Here is a 14,984-nt window from a genome sequence, read left to right on the forward strand (position 1 = left end):
CAAGTGTTTAGTGACACTGTATATTTTAGATCAGAGATTTAAATTTGTGTAACACTTACTAACAGTAGTTTAATATTGAATATTTAGTTTTAAGTATTATGTAACATAGCATGTGGAACTGAAAATATCACATAATAATTTTATGAGTAGCTGCAGACTTCCTTACTGAACGCACTATGGAAGTTATCTGGAAACTATTAATCATTCAACACTAACGATTATTGATGTATTTTTTTTTCAGATGCGAAGATGACTGCAATGAAAACGGCTGAGTACGAAATCGTTCCGCCCGATGGAGGGTGGGGCTGGATGATTGTCTTGGGGGTCGCCCTAAATTACGTAAGTACTGCCTGACACCTGAACAGTTTAGCTAATTATTATCCACTTCTGAAATCAGGACAATTACGGTTCGTTATGGGATAGGTGGAGAACAGTTAGTGGCTAATAAAGCAGCCATAACTTTACGATAGCCTAACAGTGAATTAAAAACTTTGCCCATACCAGTTCTAAAATGAGCATTATTTATTAATTATCTTAGCTCATTATAGACGAGAGGTAGTCACAAAACTTAATTTGTCGCCTCGAAGAAAGTGAAGTAATTAATATTATGTTGGTACAAGTGTGCAGTCCTGGCACACATCTAAATTCTCGCGCCACAGTGCCGGAGCACTTAGCTAGACGAGAAAAAAAGGAGCCTAAGCTCAATGATAAAGTCATGTAATTCGTTTTCCTCGTTTGAAGGGGAAAACGCTGCAACATTCCACACTGGCAAGGGAACCGCGCCTACTCGTCATCACAGATTTACAAAATTGTGGCTTGGGCGGAAAATAGTGACAGAAGAGGGAGCGTTAAGAAAAAAATTGCGTTTCTAGATCGGGTCTTACAAGGCACGAGCCATTTATGTCACCGTAGTTTCCAGGTAGCGGTTGGCACAGGAGGAAAGGGTACAGAACGGTAATCCGATAGTCGTAGTGTCGAGTTTCTACGCGGATACATCATGTTTCTTTGTTTGTTTTCAATTTTTATGTTATACACACTGCAAATCAACCAAAATAGTGCTGAGTACCTTCCACTTATTAGTGTATTGTGTGTGTATTGAACCGGGGACCCAGAAACGATGGAGAGGCTTCGGCCCGCCGTAGTCCTCAGTCGTTCAGAACCCAACAACAGGCCACAGCAGTCCACCAACCCCGCCCCCGCCCCACACCGAACCCAGGGTTATTGTGCGGTTCGGCCCGTAGTGGACCCCCCATAGAACGTCTCATACCAGACGTGAGCAACCCCAAATGTTTGCGTGGTAGAGTAATTATGGTGTACGCGTACGTGGAGACGGTTTGCGCAGTAATCGCCGACGTAGTTTAACTGAGGCGGAATAAGGGGAATCAGCCAGCATTCGCTGAGGCAGATGGAAAACCGCCTAAAAACCACCCACAGGCTGGCCGGCGCACCAGACCTCGACACTAATTCGCCGGGCGGATTCGTGCCGGGGACCGGTATGCCTTCCCGCCGCGGAATTACTTATTAGTACTTTCATGGAAGACATGCAACTAAATATAGATTCCTGCGAAAATGAAGACATGAAAAAAAATAAATAAGAAACGACACTTTCATACGAGTTAACGAAAACAGCTGCTAGACAAATGAGACCGCATTGTATTATTTTTATCTCTGTAGACCTATGTTGCCATCGTTTCACTGACCATGTATGTCTATTCATTCTAAGGCAAATGCCTTTATTCTTTAAGTTTGTTTCGTCTAACCTCTAAAGGCAACTTTTCGGAAAGCTTTATACAGTTTTTATGAACTGAGAGAGCGGCATTAAAATCGTTGTCAAGTACAGGTTAGATTACAACGAGAAATCGTTTTGCAGATGATGTTTCCAGGTTTACACACCGTGCGACTGTAAAATCTCATCATTACACCGTCCACTAAAAAGCCTTCATATCATGTTACTGGCCACGACTGTTGTAACAATAAGTTTAAGGGACGATCGAAAAGCTTCAGTTCGTAGGCCGTACAGTCCAGAATTGGAACGCCCCTTAGGAAAAATCGCCGAGGGCACTGAGACAGTCGCCCCACTGACGCACCTGGAGGATGATACCCGTTTGGTAAAACACAGTGTCCTACTGAGTGAACAAATTCATAACTGCCTGCTGATCATCCTCTTCCGAGAGGAATCGTCGACCCTTCAAGGACTCTTTTAAAGGACGGGAGGTGTAATAATCGCATGAGGAGAGAAGAGGACTATAGGGCGGATGCAAAAGTGTCTCCCATTTCGATAAGGCTGGCCTCTCGGATCTACCGGTTCTTGTGTCGCATCGCGACGAGCACGGAACGTTGAGCAACATTCCACAGTGGTGTTTTTCGGACCCGTACGCATTCTCCAATCTCTAGTGGGTGTCTACCGGTGTTCGTCTTTCAGCAGCTAAGAAATAGTAATAGAACATTGACCCTGTTTGGACGTATTTGGTAATAATGTTGCCATAGTTCACGTTTCTGCAGTTACTGCGCGCAGTGTTAGGAAGGGGCAGGGGGGGGGGGGGGGAGGGAGTCGGAATCTTACTTATATGATGGCGTAAAAAAAGTTTTATTATTTTGCAAAATTTTGCAGATATGTAACTAAAATACAAACACACTAATTATAACGAAAACGTAAGAGAATTTAAATCCAAGGTGTCTTGCAAGAGGTGGAATTTCCACGTAACTTTTTCCAATGTTTACGAATGTTCCCAGAAATTCTTACCTAAACATACAAATTTATTTTCTAGGCGTCACTGTTTCTTTGTGACATAGGACCACTTACTTTACTCTGCGGTATGTGAATCTCACTGCAATCTGGATGACTCGATGTCATTGGCATTGACACTTGATGAATGTAACTGCCACGAAAATTTAGGAATTTATAAAAAAGTCGGCGTCTCTGTTATATCGAATGATTTTCCAGCGGGCTCCTCTCTTAATTTTCAGAGGATCAATAACAATTAATTATGAAACTAAACGGTACAACGATAAGGGCGTGGTAGTTAATGCCACTCCCAGCTGCCTGTTACGAATACAATTATTCTTTAATAACCAAGATATTCAGTATTTCCGATAAATGTTGCGTTATTTCTACATTAAACACAGTGCGGCGAGTCTTGCATTCACAAAATAATCGCCCTCCGCAAATTATTGTGAAATTGTTCCCGAAATAAATTCATTCCGCTTTTTCATATGCAAGTTAACTGACAACACGTGATTAATGGGAAACGAGCTTTGGATTTGTGACACACTGTACCAATAACACAGCGATTTATCATATGTTCGACACTCGAGAGAAAATCACCGTTTGCTCGTTGTTTGCGTCTCCCAATCTATGGCTGTTAAATATAAATACAGATCTGTCATTGTACATAGTCTCTTGAAAGGCGGCAGCCATCACAGAGCTCCAAAAAAATATGAAACCAACTACTGCCTCTATTCTTTTCTTTTTTATTTTGAAAGAGTTCTAAGTGAAACTTGAATAGCAAAAATACTGTATCGATACAGGGTAAACAAAGGCTGGCGTTACTGTAACGTTCAACAATCATTGTATTAGTCGACCTCAGTATTATTGCATTTGGGAGTTAAGGCGGTTCGATCGGAGTATCCCTAGTTTTTATAGTGGTTTTTGACGAGAATCACAGTGCGACGCATTTTCTTAAGACACCACCGTACTTGAAACTTCCTGGCAGATTAAATCTGTATGCCCGACCGAGACTCGAACTCGGGACCTTTGCCTTTCGCGGGCAAGTGCTCTACCAACTGAGCTACCGAAGCACGACTCAGGCCCGGTCCTCAAAGCTTTACTTCTGCCAGTATCTCGTCTCCTACGTTCCAAACTTTACAGAAGCTCTTGCCCGCGAAATGCAAAGGTCCCGAGTTCGAGTCTCGGTCGGGCACACAGTTTTAATCTGCCAGGAAGTTTCATATCAACGCACACTCCGCTGCAGAGTGAAAATCTCATTCCCGAAACATCCCCCAGACTGTGGCTAAGCCATGTCTCCGCAGTATCCTTTCTTTCAGGAGTGCTAGTTCTGCAAGGTTCGCAGAAGAGCTTCTGTAAAGTTTGGAACGTAGGAGACGAGATACTGGCAGAAGTAAAGCTGTGAGGACCGGGCGTGAATCGTGCTTCGGTAGCTCAGTTGGTAGAGCACCTGCCCGCGAAAGGCAAAGGTCCCGAGTTCGAGTCTCGGTCGGGCACACAGTTTTAATCTGCCAGGAAGTTTCATATCAGCGCACACTCCGCTGCAGAGTGAAAATCTCGTTCTGGACCACCGTACTTGTTTACGGTAGCGTCCGCACCTTTTCCTAGTAACGGCCACAGGAGGCCGAGAGCAGTAATATTGTGGTCGGGGAGTGGACAATATTGTGATGCCACTATTTATGTTTTATTGTTTCTCTGCAGATGACTAGCCAAGCCCTCATCTCAGTGTTCAGCGTGTTGTTTGGAGACAAGCTGATCTCGATGGGGCACAAGACGACAAGTGCAGCCGTCATAATGAACGTCATGATGGCAGTCATGAACTTCTCTGGTGAGTGCGACAGATGATTGCGTCACTCTCTTGTTGTCTATGAGTTGCTTTCTTTTCTCGCTGTGTATGCTGTATGCAGGTGTAGGTTCGGCTATTTCTCGGATCTTAGCTATGTCACACTGGACTGAGAATGGGGTGAATCGAAGTTTCTTAACAGAATATGACAGTTTCGTCTTAAAACCAAGGGAAACTTCATCTATACCTTAGGTCAAAACTGAGAGTTTGATGTAATTCAATTTGATGTTGGGTTAATGGTGTCTCAGTCAAAGTTATGTGACCATAGTTGATCTACAATCTCTGTCTACTTGAGTAAGTAAAAATTTGGAATTTCTCCAAGTGAAATTCCGTGTAGTCACTGCAGCAGCTTAGACAATCCAAAATTTGGGTTTAAGTATGTCAAATCGTTCCTTTTCTACCTGTTTTAGTATATTGAGAAAATGATCATAAACTTGTGTTGCTACATACTGAATTACTTTCTGAACCGTTGTCAGTTCTAATAACGGATAATAAAGTCCATATTTTCCAGTAGTGTTGTAGATATGGATATTACTGTTCTTCTCAAATTGTGATAGATTATTTAAGATGAATTTGGGGCAACGGCCTTGCCGCAGTGGGTACATCGGTTCCCGTGAGATCACCGAAGTTAAGCTCTGTCGGGCGTGTCCGGCACTTGGATGGGTGGCCATCCAGCCGCCATGAGCTGTTGCCCTTTTTCGGGGTCCACACAGCCTCGCGATACCAATTGAGGAGCTACTCGACAGAATAGTAGCGGCTCCAGTCAAAGAAAACCATCATAACGACCGGGAGAGCGGAGTGCTGACCACACGCCCCTCCTATAGCACTGAGGATGACACGGCGGTCGGATTGTCCCGATGAGCCACTTTTGGCCTCCAGACGGAGTGCATTTATGACGAATTTGAGTAGCGAACATATGTATTGTGATGGTGCAGTTAAAATGCCTAACTCCTTGCAGGGGTAGCTACATGATAATTGCAGGTGATCGTCACATGCTAATTTTACTGCTGGCTTTTGTGAAATCAGTGCTATCTTTCAAAGTGGTGTGTTAATCCAGACAATTATCCCAAAAGCCATCACTGAGTGGAAATGTGCAAAAGAGGAGGATGATTCGTTTGTTTCCAAGGCTACACATTATATTAAGAGCAAAAGTAGCTGAACTTAACTGTTTAAATATGCTTCCTCCAGTTCAAGTTTTCATATATAAATACACTAAAAAATTTGTCGTATTCTACCCTATTTAATAATTCCTGTTACTGAGGTGCATCAAATGTTCGTATGACTTTATCTGTTGTACAGAATTGCATGAGTGTGCTTTTTCAAAATTTAGGGTGAGTCCATTTTCAAATAAGCACTTCATAATTCCTTGAAAAACATCATTAACGATCTCTTCTGTTGTTTGCTCTATAATGGGATTTATTGTAATAATAGTATAGTCTCCAAAAAGTACCGCTTCAGCTAGTTGAATGTTAAGTGGAAATTCTTTCAGATACACCGGGTGTCTCTCCAAAGAGTTGGCACGGGCATTTTCTCTGGCGTTTCGGCAAATCTTTTCATTTTTGTTTTTGCGTTGTGTAGCTGCAGTCAGCTCAAACAGTTACCGCTCATCACGTGTTCCACGTGACGCACATTGTCAACAAGAAGCGTCGGTTTGTTTCCCGTTAAAAAACAAAATTCAATCGGAATTTTACATACACGTTGATAGAGCGCTCCAAAATTAATCTAATCCGATATTTGTTTCATCAATGTGATTAACAGGAACAGTAAAACACAAAGAACAAACAGCAAACCAGCAGCAACTCAGCAGCTCTGCATGCATAGCTGTAGCATTCAGCGCGGGCTGGCTTTCGCTGCTGGAGTACCGGTTATTCTTCGAGTTTCGTCCCTGTTAATACACTCGAGGAAAAAAAATATCGCTCTGCACTAATCTTGGTCCCCTCTGTCGAATGCGCGAGTACAATTCCACTTTAAACTTGTTTGTAACGGGAACAAAACCGACACTTTGCATTTGACACTGGGCTTCGCACGATAGATGTGATCAGCAGAATTTGATTGGACTGACTCCACCTACACAATGCAAAAACAAAATTGCAATTACCCGCCTAATCGGTGAGGAAAATGCGAGTGACGATTACTGAGAGAAATAAACCTGTATAAGGAATAGAGGTGAACCCAAAATTGAAGCTCGTGGGACTCCCTTTGCGATTTCTCCCCAACCACTAAAACTTTCTACCTTTCCAGCACCGTCTGAATTATTTAGCACAACTTTCTGCATTCGGTTTGCTAAGTAAGAGTCAAACAAATTCTATGTAAAAACAATCCATTTCACAACACTTGATTTTCTCGAAGAGTGTAACATAATCGACTTGCCTTGGAAAGATCACAGTAAATGCTAACTGAGGATATTTTACTATATAACGCATGTAATATTTGCTGAGTGAATGTATAAATAGCAAACTCCGTCGAGTAACCTTTCTGAAATCCAAGTTGGGATATGCTAGGTAAATTGTTTCTACTTAAACGTGAGACTTCTCTTGAGTACATTACTGTTTCGAACATTCTGGAAAAAGATCTGAGTAAGGAAATTGAACTTTTTTATAAGGAGGTTTAACATTTGCATATTTTATTCTGTCTCGGAAAATTCGCGGGTCCAGTGATTATTACTGTTATATTGCTAGAGAAGGCCGAAATGCACGCTATAAGCTCACGCAGGATGGCTTGAGGTCTGAAACTGGATACGTAATGAATGCTATGAAGAAAAGTACGTAGCTTCTGGAATACTTAACTTTAATCCATCATTTGTATACATCGTTCTTGATGAGACATGCTTCATACGATAACTATCATTGCTATGGCGCCTTGCTAGGTTGTGGCCATTGACTTAGCTGAAGGCTATTCTAACTATCTTCTCTGCAAATAAACGAAGCTTCGTCAGTGTTGCACCGCTAGCTAAGTCGTCCGTACAACTGGGGCGAGTGCCAGGACGTCACTCTAGACCTGCCGTGTGGTGGCGCTCGGTCTGCAATTACTGACAGTGGCGACACGCGGGTCCGTCGTATACTAATGGACCGCGGCCGATTTAAAGGCTACCACCTAGCAAGTGTGGTGTCTGGCGGTGACACCACATTCCTCCCCCGCAAATCGGCGGACGGTTGTGTTATATGGCTTCCGCCCGCCGTGGAGAGGACCCCATGTTGGCGTATGCGACGGGGTGGGGAGCCTAACAACAGGCGAGGCTGTGCCACCCGCACCCGGCCATTCGGTCCGAGGGGAGCTAGGAAACGCCTGAAAACCTAGTCCAGGGTGCACGCCAACATGTGGTGTATGCGCCCGTAGATAGTCAGGAGGGGCCGAAGGGGCGACCTCCATCGAGTCGGAGCACCCGACGGGCGAAGACGACATCTGGTCCGGAGCGGGCAAGAGTTCCACGTCGGAGGACAGCTGGTCACGGGAAGCGATCGGCGGCGCGTGACCCAGGGAGGCGCTTGGCGGCTGCAGCGAAGCGTCCACTGCGGGCGGCGCCGGCGGGAGAACAGGCGGCGGCGGCGGAGGCGGCGGCGCGTCGCCATGGGGCAAAATGGAAGGCAGCGTCGGTAACACCTGGGGATGGGTCCCCAGGGCGCTGATCGGACGGCACCGTCGCTGAAAGCAGACGGGGAGCGGCAGAACCCGTGCGACGACAGAGGCGCAGCTTATTGAGATGCCGACGCACCTCACCAGTGGCCTCCAAAACCAGATACATAGCGCGGCCGAGGCAGCGAAGAATGCGAAGCCAACGCTGTGAACCGCGATAGTTGCGATAATAGACAACGTCGCCTGGAGCAAAAGCAGGTGCCTGCCGCTGCACAGGAACCTGATGTGGCGGATGCAACAAAGACATCAAGGTTCGATGAGGACGACCGTGGAGCAACTCAGCCGGCGAGCGACCATCTCGGGGCTGAGAGCGATACGATGACAAAAAGAGCAACAACCCATCCTCCCGAGAATGCGACTCTTTCAGCTTCAACATCTGTGACTTGAAGGTCCGGACCAATCGTTCAGCGGCACCGTTGGATTGAAGCGAAAACGGCGCGGATGTCAGATGTTGAATACCATTGGCCTTGCAGAATGACTGAAATTCCGCAGACATGAATTGTGGGCCATTGTCGGAAACAATAGTCTGTGGAAGACCTTCAATGCAAAAGATAGCGGACAATGCTTGGATGGTGGCAGATGACGTCGTGGAAGACATCCTGACAACAAAAGGAAAATTACTGAAAGAATCGACCACAACCAACCATCGAGCATTCCAGAATGGACCAGCAAAATCGATGTGCAAGCGTTGCCAAGAGGAAGTGGCTTTCGGCCATGCAAAGAATTTCCGCGGCGGTGCGGATCGTTGTTCGGCACACGCCATGCAAGAAGAGCACATATTCGTAATCGCAGCATCGATTCCGAACCAAGTACAGTGCTGACGAGCAAGTTGTTTCGTTCGCACTATACCCCAATGTCCTTGGTGGAGAAGCTGTAAGACAGAGGACTGTAACGAACGTGGAACCACGACTCGGGACTGATCATTATCAGAACACAACAACAAAACACCACGTCGTACAAAAAGTCTCTCCTTGTGAGCAAAAAATCGGCGAGCCAACGGATCCTCGATCCGTGACTTCGACGAGGGCCATTGCGTAGCAACAAAACGCAAAACGGTAGCAAGGACAGGGTCGGCAGCTGTGGCTGTAGCTACACGACGAAAATCAATCGGAAACGATTCGACCACGTCATCGGTTTCCGAATCAATGAACATGCAAGCAAGTTCGGAAGAGTCGAATGCTCTATCCTCAGCAACAGGCAAACGGGACAACACATCGGCGTTTCCGTGCTTAGCAGTGGACCGATACAAGATATCGTAGCGGTACTGCGAGAGGAAAACAGACCAGCGAATAAATATCTGCGCTGTACGTGGAGGTACAGGCTTGTTCGGATGAGAAAGCGACATCAAAGGTTTGTGGTCTGTGATGATGGTAAAGTGACGACCATACAAGAAATCATGAAACTTAGTAACACCAAAGACGAGAGCCAAAGCTTCCTTCTCGATCTGTGAATAATTTCTTTGCGCTGACGACAGCAATTTGGACGCAAAGGCAATAGGGCGATCATGCGAGCCATCTTTGTGCGCAAGCACAGCACCGATCCCGAAATCCGATGCATCTACCATCAACAAAAGGGGTTTCTGGGGATCGAATGGGGTAAGGCAAGTATTTGAAAGCAACGCCGATTTCAACTGGCGAAAGGCGCGTTCGCATTCCGTCGTCCAGACGAACGGAGCACCTATACGGCGTAAGCGATTAAGCGGAGCTGAAATGGAAGAAGCGCGCGGCACAAATTTATTGTAATAGTTAATTTTTCCCAACACACTCTGTAGCTGCTTCAAATTCTGCGGCGAAAGCAAGTCCTGTATGGCACGAAGGTGTTCTGGACTCGGATGTATGTCTTGGGCATTGATTAAATGTCCCAAATATGGTAAGTCGCGAGCAAAAAACACACATTTGTCCTTCCGCAAGCGAAGACCATTTTGTCGCAAGACATGAAATAATGTGCGGAGGTTGGCTAAATGTTCGTCTTCTGTCTTTCCGGCGAGCACAATATCGTCCAGATAGTTTGCTGCAGTAGGGACCGACGCACAAACAGTTTGTACATACTGCTGAAACAATGCAGGGGCGGATGCACACCCGAATGGCAGTCTTTTGAATCGATACAAACCAAGATGCGTGTTAACCACCAATACGCGCTGGGATTCGTCGTCCACCGGTATTTGCAAGTACGCATCTGCTAGGTCCAACTTAGAAAAATATTTACCTGGGCACAGTTTGTCAAAAAGATCTTCCGGGTGGGGTAAAGGAAAAGTTGCAATCACTAGTTGTGGATTCACTGTGGCCTTGAAGTCCACGCAAAGTCTCAATTTTCCGGAAGGTTTCGGCAAAATTACTAAGGGTGAAGCCCAGAGAGAAGCCTGCACGCGTTCAATTACACCTTGTGATTCCAAATCGTGTAATGTTCTTGCGAGCTCATCACGCAATGCGTGGGGAACATTGCGCGCTCTGAAAAATTTTGGTTGCACGTTTACTTTCAGTTCCAAATGTGCTTTATAGTTCGTAGCGCAACCAAGGACCGGTGCAAAAATGTCTGCAAATTCTTCACATAGACGAGAAACACTTTCAGAAGGCACAGTCTGGTTCACTGAGAGGACCTGATTTACTATAGACAAGTTAAACAACTGAAATAAATCTAAACCAAACAAGTTCACTGCAGAAAAAGAACGAAGAACGTAAAATGACACAAGTTTTGTTTGTCCCTAGTATGTTGCAAGAAGGCTGCACTGTCCTAACACTGTCCTGAATATGTAGTTAGCGTAACATTTGCGGCACGCAACGGGGGTGTGCCCAGTTGTTTGTACGTGTCTTTATTGAGCAACGAAACTGCAGCTCCGGTATCGAGCTGGAATAGGATCACGTTGCCATTAATGTCCAAGTCTACAAAAAGTTTATTGTCCTGCTGACGATAAGAGCGACTGTTTTGTGCAACGTGAACAGACACTGGTACAGAATCACTTGCGACTTGACGTGATTTCCGTCGATGTCGACGCACACGTTTTGTGGGACGAACACAGTCACTCGTAGAGAGAGTGGCACTGGGCGGTGTGGAATGAACTACATGAATGTCCATAGGCGAAGGTTCACGAGCCTGAGTATTCTTGGTTCGATTCCGGCGCGAAGCAAAGGGCCTGGAATTGTTGTAATTGTCCGATCAGAGCTTTTTCTGGCAAACACGTTGAACATGTCCTTTTTTATTACAGAAAAAACAAATAGCTTGGCGTGATGGGCAATTCTCACGCGAATGTCTAGTAGCACACCGCGGGCATGATTTCACTGCATTTGCATGCTGGCGCGGGACACGTGGCTGCGTGGACGTGCGCGAGGGCTGTTTACAGTTCCATGCAGCTCGCCCGGCGGGCCGGTGAACGTGACACACAGCTGGCGAAGTTTCAAATGATTCCTGAGCAAAGTCAAGTGTGTCTCGCCTATCCAATAAGTCTATCACCTGTTGAAGGGAGGGATTGACTAGTTTCAAAATTTGCTCCCGTATACGAACATCAGAAACGTTCTGTGCAATTGCATCACGTACCATAGTATCCGAATAAGGGAGTACACATTCACACTCGAAAGCACAATCCCTTGTAAGGCCTTGCAAAGTTGCAACCCACTCCCTATTAGTTTGACCGGCCGTACGTTTTGTACGAAAGAACGTATACCGTTTTGCAACTACATTGACTGATTCCTTGAAATAGGCATCTAAAGCCGACAAAATTTCTTCGTAGGACAGAGTTGCTACGTCGCGTCGGGGAAACAGTTTCCCTATCACACGGTAGGTGGACACACTGACACAGGCCAAAAGAAAAGGCTGCCGCTCGTTACCTTGAATTCTGTAGGTGGCGAGATGGAATCCAAATTGGCGTGACCACTCCGTCCATGTTTCCATTTCCGCATCGAATGGACGAAACTGGGGTGCAACAGCATGTTGTGGCTGCGGTAGCGGTGAAGCGGCCGCCGCCGCATCGTTTTGCAGTGCACGTTGACCCTGGACGAGCTGTCCAAGGGCATCCAATAACGCCTGCGTCTGCTGATTCTGCAAGCGATACAATTCGGACAGCACATCTGGAGATTGTGGCGAAGCCATGACACAAGTAAATCAATCAAATAGAAAGAAGACTTTTTTCTTTAGCCTCGTCGCCACTTGTTATATTGCTAGAGAAGGCCGAAATGCACGCTATAAGCTCATGCAGGATGGCGTGAGGTCTGAAACAGGATACGTAATGAATGCTATAAAGAAAAGTACGTAGCTTCTGGAATACTTAACTTTAATCCATCATTTGCGTACATCGTTCTTGATGAGACATGCTTCATACGATAACTATCAATTGCTATGGCGCCTTGCTAGGTCGTAGCCATTGACTTAGCTGAAGGCTATTCTAACTATCTTCTCTGCAAATAAACGAGGCTTCGTCAGTGTTGCATCGCTAGCTAAGTCGTCCGTACAACTGGGGCGAGTGCCAGGACGTCTCTCTAGACCTGCCGCGTGATGGCGCTCGGTCTGCAATTACTGACAGTGGCGACACGCGGGTCCGTCGTATACTAATGGACCGCGGCCGATTTAAAAGCTATCACCTAGCAAGTGTGGTGTCTGGCGGTGACACCACAATTACATATATCCCCAAAGATGGTACTTGTTAGAATAACTTTTTATAATTCTGTTTTAAGTCTCATCAACACCATATTATCATTTTTTTACAATTTTTATAATTCTTCTAATTTCAGTGAAGGATGTTGGTACCTCTTGTTGCTTCAAGTTTTGTGGAATGATATTTTTAATATATCCTGCTGCTTCTTCTACTGAACCATTATGGTGCTAAATTTAGAAAGCTATTGTTAAAACTACTCACAACTTGTGAATTATCAGTCACCACATTGTTATTTAGTTTCATTGTTAGGATATATCTTGTGTATTGACTGGTTGCCCTCTCTTCGATTTGGCAATATCAAAGATAAAATAAAAATTATTATCTGGGTTATTAATTTCTGTCATGGCATACAGAATTCTTGACTTGTTAATAACTTTCCGTAAAATACCACAGTATGTTTTGTAGTAGGGATGTAATGTTTGACCTTGACTTATTCTGGCCTATATATAAATTTTTCTATTCCTCTTACATAACGTTTCAGTTACCTTACCTACCTATGACTTACTGGTTTCTCTAATGGAATTTAATGGATAGGTGGTTTGGAAAGTTACTTTCAAATATTGATACAAATTGACCATGGAATAAATTGAATTTGACATTAGCATCTCTTTCTGTGTACACCTGATGCCATACCAGATCTTTAACTTATTCTTAAAGGACTGTATTCCATTCTCAGTAATAAGCCTCACTGCTTTGTTTGAACCTACCTCAGGGCTTTGAGATTTTTTGTTGTTTATTTCTATTACCTGTGAGTCATTATTACAAATATTACAAGAAAGGAAATTAACAGCAGCAGTAAGCTACAAGACAGCTTATAGCATAAGAATTCCAAATCTATACGACACTGTAATACAATACAAAGTGACAGCGTCCACTGCTGATATATATGGATACAATAGCAAAATTTTTATTCCTGAAATAAACAAAATTATAAAAAAAAACAAAAAAATATTATGCAACTTTCCGGATGGTCTGAAGATGCAAACTAACCGAAATGGATCCATCACAACAAAAGCATTAAACTAGTATAACAGTAATCTGGATTTTTTTTACACAATATCTATAAGAGATGTCTTCAAGAATGTGGGTCCATTGGATAATTAAATTGAGTTAATTCAGAGATCGATATTAAAAGTAGATTTTGGGGCAATTTTATTGCCTTTGTCATTATAAGTCGCGTGATTATCCTGAGAATCGGATAAGAGAGAGTGTCGCACCTATACACCCATACAAGTGACAATTTTTCCTCCCTACATATGCTAAAGTAACAGGGCGTGGAGTACGTTGACTTGCGGAACGGATGTAGACCAGTTATCCTCGCCGCCTGTTTTCGATGGAGTGTTCTAGTATGACATTACCTCAGCGATGGAGATAAAGACAAGCATATACTACGGAAAGCTAGTACACCTTAGTGTCTGTTCTATCATAATCTATATTTTCTGTAAATTTCAGATTTCTAATGTTTAAGAGCTATGAACGATACAATTTCATGTCGGAACACAATTCCTCTGTATAATTGTTTGATTTGAGTGGAAAATACGTGCCTTTCCAGGTCTGTTCACCGGACCACTGCTGAAGAAGTTCTCGATGAGACAGGTGGCTGTCACTGGAGGGTGCTTTGTGGTGACCGGCCTGGTGCTCACCAGCTTCGCCAATTCCATCATCCACATCATCATCACCTACAGTATCTTTGTAGGTAAGAGATATTCATCGTGATCAATACACTCAGGTATCAATGACACAATCGACTTCACAGTATTCAGAGTTGAAACCATTCCGCCATTTCAGAAAACCTAGGTCCAGATGCTAAGACCTGCTGCTGTAACTGCACTTACGTTCTTATTTTTCCAATGCTTTAATCAAGTTCCTCCATTCTCAAGATCCTCTCTGTGTCTGCATATCACTGTAACGTCCCGTCTTTTGTTTCTTTTTGTTCAATGTTTGCCTTTTTTATTTAAACATTTGTAGATAATGTATTATTTACAATACAATGTTTCATTGTGCTACTTCGAAATCAGAGAGTGCCCGAAAATAGTTGTTACATCTGCATACAAACTTTAGGTATTATGTTGCGGCGAGGTTGTCTCTTTTATTTTCCTTCCCAGTGCAAAGTTACTTAACATTATATCGTAAGGACA

General features: G+C 44.3%; 1 protein-coding gene and 1 non-coding gene across 2 annotated transcripts in view; one reads left to right on the forward strand and one right to left on the reverse strand.

Annotated features, from left to right (window-relative positions):
- Nucleotides 1-249: 249 nt before the first annotated feature.
- LOC124616562 (monocarboxylate transporter 2-like) overlaps nucleotides 250-14,984 on the forward strand; it is a 63,678-nt gene continuing 48,943 nt past the window's right edge. Inside the window, exons 1-3 of the mRNA XM_047144882.1 lie at nucleotides 250-339; nucleotides 4,427-4,553; nucleotides 14,399-14,542. Coding sequence (XP_047000838.1) covers nucleotides 250-339; nucleotides 4,427-4,553; nucleotides 14,399-14,542 — 361 coding nt within the window. The remainder of the gene's footprint in view (nucleotides 340-4,426; nucleotides 4,554-14,398; nucleotides 14,543-14,984) is intronic.
- Trnas-cga lies at nucleotides 3,725-3,799 on the reverse strand. The gene has a single exon. It is a non-coding gene; the product is annotated as a tRNA-Ser (tRNA).

Source organism: Schistocerca americana, chromosome 5 (assembly GCF_021461395.2).
Source record: "Schistocerca americana isolate TAMUIC-IGC-003095 chromosome 5, iqSchAmer2.1, whole genome shotgun sequence".
Lineage (NCBI taxonomy): Eukaryota > Metazoa > Arthropoda > Insecta > Orthoptera > Acrididae > Schistocerca > Schistocerca americana.